The 16,324-nt window shown below is 33.7% G+C and overlaps 2 protein-coding genes across 2 annotated transcripts in view; one reads left to right on the top strand and one right to left on the bottom strand.

Annotated features, from left to right (window-relative positions):
- The window catches only part of LOC105279135, a 38,431-nt gene extending 26,728 nt beyond the window's left edge, over positions 1-11,703 (bottom strand). The window contains exon 1 of the mRNA XM_020031591.2: positions 8,984-11,703. The gene's annotated coding sequence lies outside the window, so the exon portion shown is untranslated. The remainder of the gene's footprint in view (positions 1-8,983) is intronic.
- On the top strand, positions 5,249-8,313 carry LOC105279116. The gene is made up of 2 exons (XM_026975624.1): positions 5,249-7,029; positions 7,166-8,313. Exons 1-2 carry the CDS (start codon positions 6,887-6,889, stop codon positions 7,431-7,433), a joined length of 411 nt encoding a protein of 136 aa, XP_026831425.1. The 5' UTR covers positions 5,249-6,886; the 3' UTR covers positions 7,434-8,313.
- Positions 11,704-16,324: the final 4,621 nt, after the last annotated feature.

Genomic DNA, 16,324 nt, shown 5'->3' on the forward strand with positions numbered 1-16,324 from the left:
AAATTTGAATTAAAATAATTCCGCGAAAAATCAACATGTGAGCATCATATTTGTCAATTTCAAGTAAAAATCTATACAATCTGTAAAGGCTCTGCGATTTTAAAAAATATCTTCCTGCAAGGCTATCTCTTAATGAGTGATTGATGAGTATCTATGAGATGAGTAGCTATGAGCACACAAAATTTCAAGACGCTAGCATGCTACGTTATTAGTTTTAACGTTAACAGAACCTTATTGACGCTCGAGAAAACATTATAAAATAAAGAGTCAATTAAATTTTGGGTAATTATTCAAGATAATCAGCTCTAATGATCTTGATATCAATGTTGGGTCATCTTATTGAAGGTCATCTTACTGAGTAATCTTCAACAGGTTTTAAGCATCTCTCGGTTAATATAACAATAAAGGTAACAAAAAACAAAATTAAAATAATTGTGTGCTTCGGAAAAAAGTTCCGTTACCCTAGAAAAAAAATATATTCTCTCTCCTTTGTATCCTCTCTGAAAAATATACCTTGAATAATTCAAACTGTATGAAATGTCTCTGTAAGGAAAAACATAATCCCACTAAAAAAACCTCACAAAGGTAAAAAAAGTACGCCAAGTACATAAAAAATCCCACCTTGTACGCAACAAAAAGTTTAAAAACCTATTTATAAAAATCAAAACTAAATATGAAATCAATAATTAACTAGCCAAGTACCTTAGGAGCAATTCAATTTGAGTATTTTATCCAAACGTATTCCATGCATACTCTTTTATCGCATGACGACATTGAAGTACTTGCCGTGCAGCGGTCGTATTGGACATGTCTTCTTGTAAATATCTTAAAAATCTTACAATTACATGTAAAGTACAGATCATAGGTAGGACAGTATATTTTAATGCGAACCGGGCACGCCAAGTACTTCAATGTCGTCATGCGATAAAAGAGTATGCATGGAATACGTTTGGATAAAATACTCAAATTGAATTGCTCCTAAGGTACTTGGCTAGTTAATTATTGATTTTATATTTAGTTTTGATTTTTATAAATAGGTTTTTAAACTTTTTGTTGCATACAAGGTGAGATTTTTTATGTACTTGGCGTACTTTTTTTATCTTTGTGATTTTTTTTTAGTGGGATCTCATTGCTTTTTATAAATTTTTTTATATTTTGAGATATTTTAAATCCACTTGCGCAGTCTTCTTTAGAATTATTTGTTGTTGTTTGTAGAGCTTTTCGTTTCGTTTGTAGTTGAATCGTTCAAAAGTTATTAACATTTGTTTAAACGAAAAGTACCTAACTTTGCCATTTGTTGAGATATCGCGAATCTACAAACGAAACGAAACAACTACAAACAATTCTGAAAAAGACAGCGCAAGCGGATTCGCGATATCTTAACAAATGGCAAAGTTAGGTATTTTTTATTTAGAAAAATGTTAATAACTTTTGAACGGTTCAACGAAACGAAACAACTATAAACAATTCTGAAAAAGAAAGCGCAAGCGGATTCGCGATAGCTCAACATATGGCAAAGTTAGCTATTTTTCATTTACACAAATGTTAATAACTTTTGAACGGTTCAACTACAAACGAAACGAAACAACTACAAACGATTCTGAAAAAAAAGCGCAAGCGGATTCGTGATATCTTAACAAATGGCAAAGTTAGCTATTTTTTATTTAAACAAATGTTAATAACTTTTGAACGGTTCAACTACAAACGAAACGAAACAACTACAAACGATTCTGAAAAAAAAGCGCAAGCGGATTCGTGATATCTTAACAAATGGCAAAGTTAGCTATTTTTTATTTAAACAAATGTTAATAACTTTTGAACGGTTCAACTACAAACGAAACGAAACAACTACATACGATTCTGAAAAAGACAGTGCAAGCGGATTTGAGATATCTCACTGTCGGGTGCGAGTCATTTTTTAAAAGTTTTGTATCTTTATATCTTTTAATGGATAAAACTACAAACGAAATTATTGTTACTACAAACAACTACAAATGAAATGCTATTGTTTTCTATATTAAAAAATTAATTTTTTAAATGTCGAGTGCTAGGTTCATAGCTGCGTCAGTCTATATTCTTTATTCAATATCTTTATTTAATATTCAGTGTAGTATTCAATATTTAGTGTATCTTTTTTCAATATTCAGTGAGCACTAAAGATAGAAGACGCTCGTGTCGTTGCGAGCGCCATGTGAAATATACTCAACGTATCAGACGCAGTGTGAATTCTCCATAACGCGCCTATGTAAACGCACCTTACGGACAAACTCGCTTTGCTTGTATGCGTGCGAGCGTACGTACGTGAGTCTGAACCTGAATCTGAAAAACGGAACGTCAATTCTAGCATACGATTACGATATCTCAGGATAGACTATACCAATCTTATTCAAATTGGTCGCAATCGTAAGCTTGCATCCACATTATATTATAAAAGTGCCGTTTGATTTTTTATTACGGCTTTAGATTCTGAGATATTTTAATTGAAAGTTTGTGTGACGTGAAATTCCGGATAAGTTACTTGGTAGCGCGCGACGTCTATGCAGTGGCTCTCATCGCTCGGAACCTTGTTCTTTATGTACTTGGCGTCGTGCCGCGTCGCTTGATATACGAACGAAATATACGTACAGATGTATATGCTCGCGTACCGGCGCACTTAAGTGGCTCCTACCTATGTATAAGAAATCAGAATATATATACATGCATTATTAATAAACATTAATTTATGAAGTATAAACGGAGTACACAATTAATGTAACCTAACCTATTAAATATACCTATTATTTGTACGAATAACATGAAATATACCGTTAATATTCTATGGATATCCTTGGTACATACTATAAGATATTCTCAGTATATTCTATCAACTAAAATAACCGGACATTAGATCATTCTCATTGTCAGTATATGTACTCAGTATATCGTAGTACGTATCTCGAATGGTCTAAGAATATCTGCAACATACTTTTGCGATATTCTCCGAACATTCTCAGTATCTCCATATGCTGTTAGAGTAATAACAAGATCATTGAGAAGCATGACAAAAACATTCCTAAAACTAGACAAAAAGGCGAAGGAAGTAGGACTTTTAATTAACGAAAACAAAACAAAATACCTAAAAATAAATGTAAAAACTAAAGAAGAAGACCGACAAACTATTCCCATAGCTGGGTACATATTTGAGAGCGTACAAAGTTTTAACTACTTGGCTGCCTGCATTAAGGGGTTATAGGACCTTTGCGCGCGGAAAAACGGGCCTTCATTAAAACGCTTATTCTTCGGTGAGGCTTAAAGACATACAAATAAACTTTTTAAGGATATAATCTGTGAAGTTTGCGTGAAAAAATTACACCAAGAAAGTTGCAAACAAGTAATTTATTTCAAAGTTATAAATGATTAAAAAAGGGGTTCATTTTTTTATTTTGCCACGATTCCAAGAGAACCAAGCGAGATAGAAACCTGATTGCAACGGCATTTTCTTCGAAAATCTTGCCTCTATCGATTGAACTTCTGAAAGAAACGAAAAATTTTGTTTTGTAAAAATAGCAACAAAAAAACCATATTTGGCTACAAATTTTGATGGTTTTATTCATTTTTTAGTTATCAAATAATTTTGTTTTTGTTTTCGTGAAGTTTAGTTTGTAGAGCTTTCCAAGACGCACATTAAAAAAAACGTATTGATATCTCTTTTCGTTTTTGAGATATCGTGGCAAAACTAAACAAAAATGTCGTTTTGAGAAAAACGCGTTCAAAGATTGATAATACTTTTTCATTGTGAAGGAATGAACTTACTAACCTCAGAATTGGCTAGGATTGTAATATGAAGTCTCAGGAAGAAAATTCTCCAAAGAATTCTCCAAAGAGGTATCTCTTGTTGTTGTTTTTTTATTAAATTCGAGAATGTTCTGCCTCCGGTCGCCTGCCTCGCACCGTGCCTTGTTCATTTCCGTACACATGTCTACGGCCCTTTCGCCCGAATTAACTTCTAATTTATTTAACACGTTCAAATATCTTATATATCCATCATTATATTGGGTCGTCCGGAAAGTTCGTGCCGATTTTGAAGGAAAATTCAAAGGCAACATATTTTTATGTCGATAAACATTTATTGACTTATGTATGCACCGTTTTGTTTCACAACCTTTGTCCATCTTTCACGCAACTGGAAGATTCCATTCTTTCAGAACTTCTTAGGTTTCTCGGCGAAAAACTCCTCAAGGTGGTTTTTTATGTCGATCAAAGAGTTGAAGTTCTTGCCGCTAAGAGAATTTTGCAAAGACCTAAATAAGTGAAAGTCTGAAGGTGCAATGTCTGGTGAATACGGTGGGTGAGGTAGCACATCCCAGCCAAACTCCAACAATTTTTGTCGGGTAGTCAAAGAAACATGAGGTCTGGCATTGTCCTGATGGAACACGACGCCCTTCCTATTAGCTAATTCTGGACGTTTTGCCTGAATCGCTGTCTTTAATTCGTCCAGTTGCGAGCAGTACTTATCTGCATTTATCGTTTGGTTGTGCGGTAGGAGCTCATAATATAGGATTCCTTTCCAATCCCACCAGACACAGAGCATGACTTTTTTTGGATGAAGGCCGGATTTCGGAGTGGTTAATGCTGGTTCATTTCGCTTACCCCAGGATCTTTTTCGTTTTACATTGTTGTAAATGATTCATTTTTCGTCACCCGTCACTAAGTGCTTTAAAAATGGTACATTTGCGTTGCGCTTGTACAGCGAGTCGCAGATGGAAATGCGATCCATTAAATTTTTTCGGCCAAATTATGCGGAACCCATACATCATAGCGACTTACGTAACCAAGCTTCACTACATGATCGTGGACAGTGGTTTTCGATATTTTCAGTATCTCTGCTAATTCATGTGTCGTGTAGCGCGGGTTATTCTCGATCAGTGTCTTGATTTGGTCATCATCAGTAGTAGAGGGTCTGCCCGAGCGTTCTTGGTCTTTAAGGTTAAAATCACCAGCTCTAAACTTAGCGAACCACTTACGTACGGTTCTTTCAGCTAAAGCGCCTTCTCCGTAAACAGAACATATCGAATTTGTTGCTTGTGAGGCATTTTTGCCTTTCCGGTAATAGAAAAGCATCAAGTGTCTAAAATATTCTTTGTTTTCTTCCATCTTCAAAAGAGTACAAAACTGACACGAATCAATTTATCTCAAACAACTTTTTTCCTAAAGATGCGTTGAAATGTCACCTTTAAGTATATGTATATAAATCGTATGTTTTCAATAACATTGATATATTCAGACATGTTCTAACGCCATCTATTAAAAATCGGCACGAACTTTCCGGATGACCCAATATAATGCTGAACTTAAATATACGGCAATTTAAACTAACCTTCCTTTGCTCTTTATTTATGTTTTCTAACGGTTAACGTCCGCCTTGTGTATCGGCTAGAATCGGCTAAAACTGTTTGAAAACACATTGGGAAGGGTCTTCTTCCCGAAACAAAGAACCTGCAGTCAATAGGACCCAGGAAAACGACTGCGGTTATTTTTTTGAATAACATTACAGAAAAGTCATGAAATTCGTCTCTGTCTCTACATACATTGTTTAATGTTTCTCACGTTAAAAATAACATTTCGAACTCCAACTTACGGCAAAACATTCTTAAAAAAATTACTTTATAAGAAAATGTAAAAAAACGATTTTTTTGACCCGACAAAGGTCCTATAACCCGTTAACTCAACAAACAGTATACGCGAGGAAATTACCCAGAGGATAATATCGGCAAACAGAGCTTACTACTCACTTATTAAACTGTTTAGGAGTAAATTAATATCGAGAGCATGCAAGCTCAAGCTGTATAAAACATTCATCAGACCCATCGTATGTTATAACGCGGAGACATGGACAATGATGATCACCGATGAGAATAGTCTGAGAGCCTTTGAGAGGGAAATACTAAGGAAACTTTTTGGCCCGATAAAAGAGAAGAACAACGAATACAGAATTAGATCATGAGATTTTACATCTAATGGAGAATGAGAACATAGTCAGATTTATAAAGGCGCAGAGGCTGAGAATGGAACATATAGAGCGAATGAGCATGGACAGGACAACAAAGAGGATGTATGAGGCAGTATGCGTGTCTACGAGAAGATGCGGGAGACCGAGGACACGGTGACGTGAAGAGGTCGGGGGAGACTTGAGGAGGATGTCGGTTGCCAACTGAAAAGAAATGGCGAGGAATAGGGATGGTTGGAAGCGCATAGTGTTGCAGGCTAAGGCTCACCCCGAGCTATGATGCCAATGGATGATGATGATATGTTATTAAAGACATCTTCCTGAAATTACTCGGAAAGATGACCTCTATAATATATATGAAGATCAAGTTTCCACTTTACGTAAACAGTCGAAAAGGTATGCAAAACTATTAAACTTCTTTTGTTAATAACTTTTTAATAAACAATGAGCGCTGGCTAAAACCTTCACAACATCACTTAGAGTGATGACCTTGACGATATATTAAAAAATTATTGAAATCGGGAGGTGGTTCGTATTTCAAAATAATTACTAAAATATATTATACTATTTGATTTCGTCATTAATATGGAACAAATATATCTCCCCCCCCCTCTCTCTCTCTTGCTGTCTCCACTCATTCCCTATTTGGTATAGTTATTTTCTATATGTTTTCAAGTCATGCGGCTTGAATATATGCGGGAATATATCGTGCCAGGTCATGGTCATAATCCTCAATGGCTTCCGCGTTTGTAGTGTTTCCTGCCAATCTTATAAATTAGCTCTGGTTTCTTGATTGAATTACATTTCGAATTGTGGAACTGCGTCTATTTGACTGACTATCAATCAGTAACTTCACAAATGATTCTGTGACATCGTAAATTTTCTTTTTGTTGCATCAGAATGGCTATTATATTGGAAGATAGAGACATTATAGTACACAGAAGTCTATCAGAATGGTGGAGCGAGGAGACGGAGTATGTATTCCAGAGAATCGAAAAATGGATTGCCTTCGCACGTGGTTATAATCGTCTTCGATCGTTGAGGTAAGAAAAAGGCAGGTGAGAAGAAAGGAAATGAAAGGAAAATATTATTTAATATAATAAGGCCTACATTATTATATGCGAATAAAATATATAATAAACACACATTTAGGTAAACAGAAATATTAAAATAAATTAGGTGGTTGAAAAATCAGCAAATGATGCAAGTCCCATCTTGTAATGTACCTTCCAATGATACTGCTTGCTCATCGCAATTTTATAGCCTAAAGCGATCTAAACAGAAATGGAATCCAGAAGAAATCAAAATCAATTGTTGCGATACCTTCAATTATCAGTCGAACAGCAAATTGGACAGCAATTGTCTAGAAGCGTACCGATACGACTATAGCATTTATTTTAAGACTATTGGTGATATTAGAAAGGATAAAAATAATGTAAGGTATTAAGACAAAGTATGTGATAGCAGCGAGAAAATAGTCAAATGGTATGCCAATTTGTTCACTGATATAATTATTGACTAACTGATTTACGAAGACACTCACAATAATAATTATTTAGGCACTCGAAATGTTTCGGATGCAGTTGTTGAACAAAAAGAGAAGAAAATGTTACAATTACAATTACCTGGCGTTGCTCCGTCTAAACTTGATTTGATGGATAATCAAGGAAGAAATAAGAAATTGCAAGAGAACAATGTAAGTTCAAACAAGATAAACAAGAAAGAAGATCAAGAAAATGCGTGGCAAAGTCATGAAGGGTTAAAAAAATTTCGCTCATTCTGGAAAAGGAGTTGATCGTCTAAGAGTATATGTACATTGTCAATTGTGGGCGAGAGCATTGCTATTTCGCTAGCAGTTTTACGAAATTAAATTTGTTTTGATATCAATAGCAATTGTATGTGCAATCAGAAAAACTGAAATCTATCATATAAAAAACTTACATAAGTTTTTTGATCATTTTGTGAACCACTCATAAAATTTTATAAAATAATTTAATATTATACGATATTGTTATTAATGAAAATCTATGTATATCAATTTAATTTTTGCATACTTTCAATTTTCTATTAAACTACATAAATAATGCATTTAAATAGTGCTTGTTTCTGACAGTAAATTATGTTTATTCAATTTATTTATTTGTTTTATTTAGTTTATACATCTGCTTACATTTAATTTATGTAAACATATACATATATATATATATATATATAATATAAAATATATTACAAAATATGCTTGCATAAAATATTGTATAATATTCATCTACGTTTTAAAATAGGATTAGAAGAGAGATTAAAATAAAAAAGTATAAAAAAGGTTGAACAAAATAGTTTCAAGTTCTATCCTCCTTTATTAAATTACTCAAATAATATAGATAAAGTAAGTAAAGTTATTTTTTTAATATATAAATTTATGTGAAAATGTGTTTTATAGTTTTGTATTATATGTAGGATTGTAATATATGTAGGAATGTGAATTTTTTGTTTAACAAGTACCGACAAGCTAATTGAACATATTTGGTATTTATCTTGTGTATTTGTTTCGTGCTGTATTTATCGTGTACTGTTTTGACAAAAATATAGGTATAACATGTTAGAATAAGAGAACAGTTAGGATCGAGCAACGATAAAAACAAGACATCTCATATATTAAAGTCGTTTGTTTGCTTTTTCTCTTTGCTGGCTTCGCTGATCGAACCATATATTATCTTTAATCAATACTTTCTTTACGTCGCCAATGAAATGTAACACAATCCTCTTTATTCTCGACCGAATTGGCTAATACAAACAACACCGTCACAACGTTTCGACCAACAATTTCGGTCCTTTTCAAGTGGCTTCAACTACATATGAAATCGATTTTGTCCAGAACTGATTCATATCCCATCCATCAATCTTACATTAAACTATATAAAAATCGCTTTCTAAAAACAAACGTAAACGTTATTCAACTAAATAGATCAACTAACTTCAATTATTACGCTAAAAACTTACTGCTTGAAAACGATTTTTTCACATTACAAAGGACGTCTCTGACACATCAGCGAGCAATCCATGGCCTGTTCTGTTGTCTAGTCGAACACGTACTGTGAGTACCACACACAAACAACTTGTCTTACCCTCACATATGCTTCAAAATAAAATTATATATACAAGGTAAGCTCTCCGTGTCATTTTGTAAATTGATGGCACTATCACTCTGCTTTATGTAGCATATCTCTGCAATTTCCCTCTTTCTGCGATGGTCTTCTTGATGCAGAATTTTTACATTATTCTAATCGAAGTTATGGTTATTGCAGATTCTGTGTCTACTAACAACAGAATGATTATTGTCATGCTTTTTTATATCCTGTATGTGTTCTTTCACCCGAGTTTCTAAGTGTCTTTTTGTTTGTCCGATGTAACAAACATTACAATTCTTGCAAATAATTTTGTAGACGACACACTTTTTTAGCGCATTTTTTAAACAATCTTTTCCTCTCTTTATCACGTAATCAAGCTTTTTATGGATACCATACACAACATTAAAACCAAATTGACTTAGCTGTCCTCTAATATTCTCACTCCAGTTTTTTATGTAAAGAATTTTTATAACGTTATTATTCTGTGCGTCAACATTATTAAAAGAAGCGTCATTATACTTAATTTTCTTGATTCTCTTACTTATGTGCTTGTTAATAAATGTCAATGGATAACAATTATTTAGTAAAATTTTACGAACAGTTGCAATGTTCTGTGTATGGAAACGAGAGTCAGAAAGTAAAATTGCTCTGTCAATCAAACTAGTTATAATACTGATCTTGTGTTTGTTCGAATGATTAGAGCAAAAGTTTATGTACCTGCCCGAGAATGTTGGTTTTCTATACCAGTTAGTAATCAGTGCTTTCCTGTCTCTAATTACAGTCGTGTCTAAAAAATTAATCACTCCTTTGTTTTCTATTTCTACTGTAAATCTTAGTCTATGATGATAGTTATTGAAAGCACTGACCACTTCCTGGATCTTATATTATGTCATATGTTATCTTTATTGTATTTTAATTATACTAATAATTATATTAGTTGTATATTAATACTATATTTTAATTATAATCAGTTAAACCACATTCTACACATATTAGGTGTACGATCAAAATTTTTTAAACACTCAATTGCACCTGGACAGCCTGTATACATTATTGAATGATTTAAAGCCACATTTGTAATCATATAAAATAGAATCAAACTCTCACCACACTCGTGGAAGTGAGAACGAAAAGAGTTTCTAATTTTCGAAGATAACTTCTTATAAAAAAATTGCACATTTAGATTGTATAGGAACAAAGAAGTAGATTTAACACGAAAGCTTTTTTGTATAATGTCTATTATAAGTTATAAGTATTTAATCTTCAAAAGAGAAGTATAAAAAGTAATACTGGTGAAAACCTCAAAAAAAGTTTATAATAAAAAGAAATATCAAATGATAGTCGTATAAAGTCATAATTTACAAAAATAAAATTTATTTTTTAAGTTATATTTTTATTTGACAACATGTTATTTAACATCTATAATATTAGATGTATGTAAAAGTTTTAGTCATTTTTTGTATTGTTTGTATTGCTGTAGGTGCATAATATATGCAATACAATTCAGTTGTTACGTCCAGCGGACACCACGATTCTTTTCTTTCGGAAAAACTCTACATCTTATAAAACATTCCTTTTTACTTGACAAAAATTCCTTAACCTTTTCGATACGGCCTTGCTTGTGAATGCGTTACCACGATACGGGGTAATCACAACGCGAACATATATTTTCATATTGCTAATCGCACAATTCTCGTAACATAAAACGAAAAAGTTATGAAATAAAAAATAATTGATAACAGATATACCATGGTAACAAATATACTCTGCTCTACCAAAGTCGTAAGTCAATGCGAAATTTTAATGGGTGAAAAGTTACCGTTAGTATCGAAAGAGTTACCGAACGCTAACACAGTTGGTTTTTATTTATTCCCACATTAATGTCAAGAAATGCCATATGGCAGCAGAGTGACACTACCACGAACATTTAAAAAGGGCAATAGAATAACAGAAGACCACATTGATAATAAATAAGACGTCTTGGAAGATTCAAGGTATGAAGACTAGAACCAGGAGACCGAACTAGGTATAATTTTCATCACCGAAACTGTGCCTATAAAGTGACACGCTATTAGTTGCAAACTTGCGGCGCTGGCTGTACTTTAAGGTACCGGAACCGATGCTCTTATTATAAATATTATTATAACTCAAGCAGCATTAATAGAAAAATAGGAAAAGCATGCTGTTTTACACCATTAGCTTCATATTACGATGCTAAACTACGATGGATTTGGGCTCTGGACTACAATTTTATCAATAGGTCCGGTATGTTATTCGTCGCCAGCGCCGCAGATTGGTACTAATAGATGTACATATTTTCAGCACACTTTCCTACTATGGAGATCGGTCTCCTGTCTCTAGTCTTCATAATTCAAGGAATCATCAATCAATAATCAAGGCAAGAGTCTAGCCCATCAACGTATAGTATGGACTACGCGCAGGCAGAGAAAACATGTCGGGCCGAAAGAAAGAGATAGCGACTGGTGACGACCAAGCGCTGTCTCTTTCTAACCAGTAGTATAATAGAGAATAGAAAAAGAGAGCAATGGCCGTCACTTCGTTCCCGCTTCGTCTAACCTAACCTAAATCGAGGGACACTTTTTCATGGATTCCATGTACGGATTGCGCAGTCCATACTATATGTCGATGGTCTAGCTCCAATAACGTTAAACAGACGACGTAGGGATAAGATTTTATGACTGACGACATAGAAATAGAGAGTCGCGATTGATTCGCACTCGAAATCTTAGGTTTACATGAATATCCGATGAGAAATACACAGAAAACAGAAGAGCAAGTGGTGGATAAACTCACGTTCCTTAAAATTTATGTTTTAAGAACAATTGTCCGCATTGAATAAATATTGGGTTGGCAGATAAGTTCGTTCGGTTTTTTCTTCGGTGCAAGTTCATTCACTCTTTTTTTTATCGCGCAACTCAAATGCGCATTTGAAAAGTTGTTTCACATAACCTTTATTTACTTCCATTTTCACAGTTACGCAGCACACACAATATTGATGTTAGCCAAACCAAAATTCACAACATAATTTCACATAACCAAACAAATAATGAAGTTCACATATCATAATCAAAAAATAAATTCACATAACATAACCAAACAAAATTCACAATATAAGTTCACATAACAAAGCAATTGACTATTCGACCCATCTGGCAATGACGTTCTTTATTTAATAACGACGTTTCGACCATACGGTTTGTGGTCCTTTTCAAGTTACAAAGAATACCCTACAAATTAATGATAATTGAAACAATATAACAACTTGAAAATTAAAAACTGACATACTTACAAAAAATTATAGATAAATAAGTAGCAAAATTACAGTACGGCCTTCCGGGGAAATAAGACGTGTTACAGCGTGTCTAGATCACACGAACGGCAAAGTCAAAATAACAGGTCCGATAATCAGGTCAGATCTCACGAATCGCAACAGTAGAATAACAAGATCGAAAAACATTTTCCATATATACGTAAGAAGGACGAATCATGATCGAACGAGACTGTTATACACTATGTTTAAATTTTCAGTATTGGTCTGCAAATTGATAGCATTGTCAGAAAATTTTTTAATAAAAAACATTTCAGCGATCTGTCTTTTACGCCAGTGTTCCTCTTTATGTAACACAATAGGATTAGACCAATCAAATTCATGATTGTTAGACAGTCGATGGTCAGTCACTACTGAGTGATATTTAGACGATCCATTAATATTACGTCTATGTTCACCAACCCTAGTTTCAAGATTTCTCTTGGTCTGTCCAATATATAATGCATTACAATCATTAAAATTAATCTGATACACGAGATTCGTCTGCTTCAGGAATTGCAATTTATCCTTACCTTTACTTATCAAACAGTCAAGTTTTTTTGGCACACTAAATGCAACGTCAACATTAATTCGGCGTAAATTACAACTGATTATGTCACTATAAGATTTACAATACGGTAAAGTTATGAATTGTTTTTTGTTACTGTCATGGGGTGTCTCATCTATGTCGTTGTTAGCCTGCATCCTGAGCCTTCGAACACGCTGTTTGATCACTTTATTTTTAATCAATTAAATCGGAAAGCAATTATTAAGTAAAATACTCCACTATTTTAATATTTGCTTCATGGAAACGGCTATCAGACAATAAGATTGCATGATCCACTAAGTTAATAATAGTGTTAATCTTATATTTAAGAGGGTGGTTTGAGAAAAAATTGATATACCGGCCAGAGAATGTTGATTTCCGATACCAGTTAGTCAATAGTAAACCGTCCATTCTATGTACAGTTGTGTCCAAAAAACTCAAGGCATCATTATTTTCTGATTCATATGTGAATGACAACCTAGGATGGTAACTGTTAAAAATTCTTAGTATTTCAGGAATCTTATTCTTCGGGAGAATAACGAAAATGTCATCCACATATCTATAAAACACAGGTACCTCAAATCCCAACAATGACAGGCAATAAGTTTCCAAATCTTCCATAATTATATTGGAGATAGAACAATATGGGAGACAGAGGAGACCCCATGGGGCTATCAAAAATTTGCTCATAAGATTGTCCATTAAAAGTAAAAAAAATAGAGTCAAGAATCAATTCAATTGCATGTAAATTCAATTGCGTGGTATAAGTTCACATAACCTTTCTATTTTGAATTTTAGTTTGGCTAACATTGTATTGTCAGTATCAAAATGGAAGTAAATAACGTGCATTATCGTCATATTTTGTTCTATTATGTCAAAAAAGGCAAACGAGCCGCGGAGACTCATAAAAAGATATATATATATATACATATTTACTTCCATTTTGATACTGACAATACAATGTTAGCCAAACCAAAATTCCCGACAACGCCAGATCCCATCTATATGTCATTGACCACCCGGAACAAATTGCTTAGTCTCTGGGATGTTTTGCCTCATCCTATTCATCGAACTTAGCCTCTTCCGATTACTACTATTCCAATCGTTGCAGAACTCTATGAACGGGAAAACCTTTAAGGATGAGGAGACCGTTCAAAAGACATCTAGATTGGTTTTTCGTCGATAAGCCCTAGACATTTTACGAACGTAGCATAATGAAGTTGGTGGAAAAATGGCAAGAAGTCATCGATAAAAATGGTCAATATATAATTGATTAAAATTTATTTTGTGTATCAAAATAATTGTGTTTTATTCCACTCTAAAAAACTGAACGAACTTATTTGCCAATCCAATATAACAAGAGAGATCGTTAGACAAGACCATACTCGAAATTCCTCAAGACTCGCTCCTGTAGAAGAGGCATAAACTAAACGAAACCCACAAATTCCTGGAGATCAGCCATAGGCATTAACTAATCATATAGTAAAAGACTTCCTTTCTTCTCCCGAATTCTAAATTATTATTAAAAAAACCCTCTCTCGGTGTTACACCGATTTCCTGAATATAAAATAAGCTCCGAATGCGCGTAGAGAGTGAGAGATTTTCAAGCAGATTTTAGTTGGAGTTTTTGTGAATAGTTCTTCTTTTTACCTGCCAAATTCTTAATTAGGTTTTGTTTTTAATGATTCTTTATTAGATTGTTAAATCCGAAAATTTCTTAATCAATTTCCATTTACCATAAGGACCTTTGATCCGTTGAAATCAATTGACTCACAATCAGTGAAATTGGCATTCGGTGAAAGTGTGAAATTGTGGACCTTTTAATAAACGGGACTCAAGTGCCAGTATTCCTGATACATCATCAGACAGATCCAGATGACCTGTTCAATCATTAATCTGTCAAATCATCAATCACTAATTAGTCAACAAGTAGTCACGAAATATGTCTCAGTCATTTTGTCTCATCTAGCTAAGAGTTCTCTAGCTGAGTTTTCCTTACTCCCTCTCTTTCTCATCCCACGGGTTTACTACCTGCTGCATCTATTAATCAATTGTTACTTTGTATTCATTACGATTATTTTTCTTGGAGACGCCGCCTTTATCCGTGCCTCGTCTTATCCTTTCTTCCTTGTATTAAAATATTTCTGTCACTTGCTGTGTTATCAACGAGTCTGAACTTTTAATTGTAAAACTCTTGCGAATAACTTGCATACAACATCTGTTCACAAACATTGTATCGGAACTCACCGCCTCTGTATATCAAGAATTATGTTTTATTGTAATCTCATTTTTTTCTTAAATTTTCATTAAACTAGAATAAACATGTTAACCACATGTTCTTACATTTTTTCCTTTTACTCTCGTAACATCCCTTTCTTATTGGATCATACATGATCTTATCCCTGGTAATAAGGATTTCGTTCCTTTATCAAAAAAGGACTTACGAACGAACTTTCCGATCTCAGGGTAAGATCGACCCTTCTGATTGTTGATCTTATAGCCAGAACTTACCGGTCAGTTCCGCACAAAATTGCACTTAAACAAATCCACGATTGGTTTAAGTGCAATAACACACGAGAAGGCCTTTGCTGCGCCCTTCCTTTTTCGAGTTCACCGGTGTTTCGGAGCTCTAGACCTAACATAATCATCAAAATATTTGCCTTCGTTTTTTACGATTATTTGCCATGTCTCGAATAAATTTCGAATTCTTTTGCGAAAAAAATTTTTCATTTATCGAAAGTACTATCCAGTTAAAAAATATTGCATCGATTGAAATAAGTAGTGATCCAAAGGAGCCAAGTTGAGTGATACATGCCTCGTACGCGGAAAAACTTTCCAGCCCAAGTCCAAAATTGCTAAATATGAAAAGCATATACAGGGTGTATTACTAAAGTTAAAAAATCAAAATGTCTTTGATGTGACTTTAACCACTCCACGTAGGAAAAAACTAACTTCATCATATGATGTTATTTTCGATACCAAATATTTGCTGGAAAACAAAAATTTCATACTTCATCTAGTGTTAAAAATATAAGCTTGTAACACCTTTAGTAATACACCCTGTATACTCAACCCTGCACACGGTTAATTCGTTCTGTGTTATATTGAAACCATGTTAAGCGAAACCTATGTTTATGTTAACAAAAACAGTGTAATGGAAATATACGTACTATATGAGGGTTGTCCAAGAATATTATGTTATAGGAGTCGCAATTTTTGCACTGTGTTATATCTGTCGCAGACAAATAGTTATTGCAGGAAAATAACTTTTGTCTAGAAAAATGCTATCTGCCTGATTAAATGGCTTATGTCCGTTTATTAATACTATTTTCATAGTC

The sequence above is a fragment of the Ooceraea biroi genome, chromosome 2 (assembly GCF_003672135.1).
Source record: "Ooceraea biroi isolate clonal line C1 chromosome 2, Obir_v5.4, whole genome shotgun sequence".
NCBI lineage: Eukaryota > Metazoa > Arthropoda > Insecta > Hymenoptera > Formicidae > Ooceraea > Ooceraea biroi.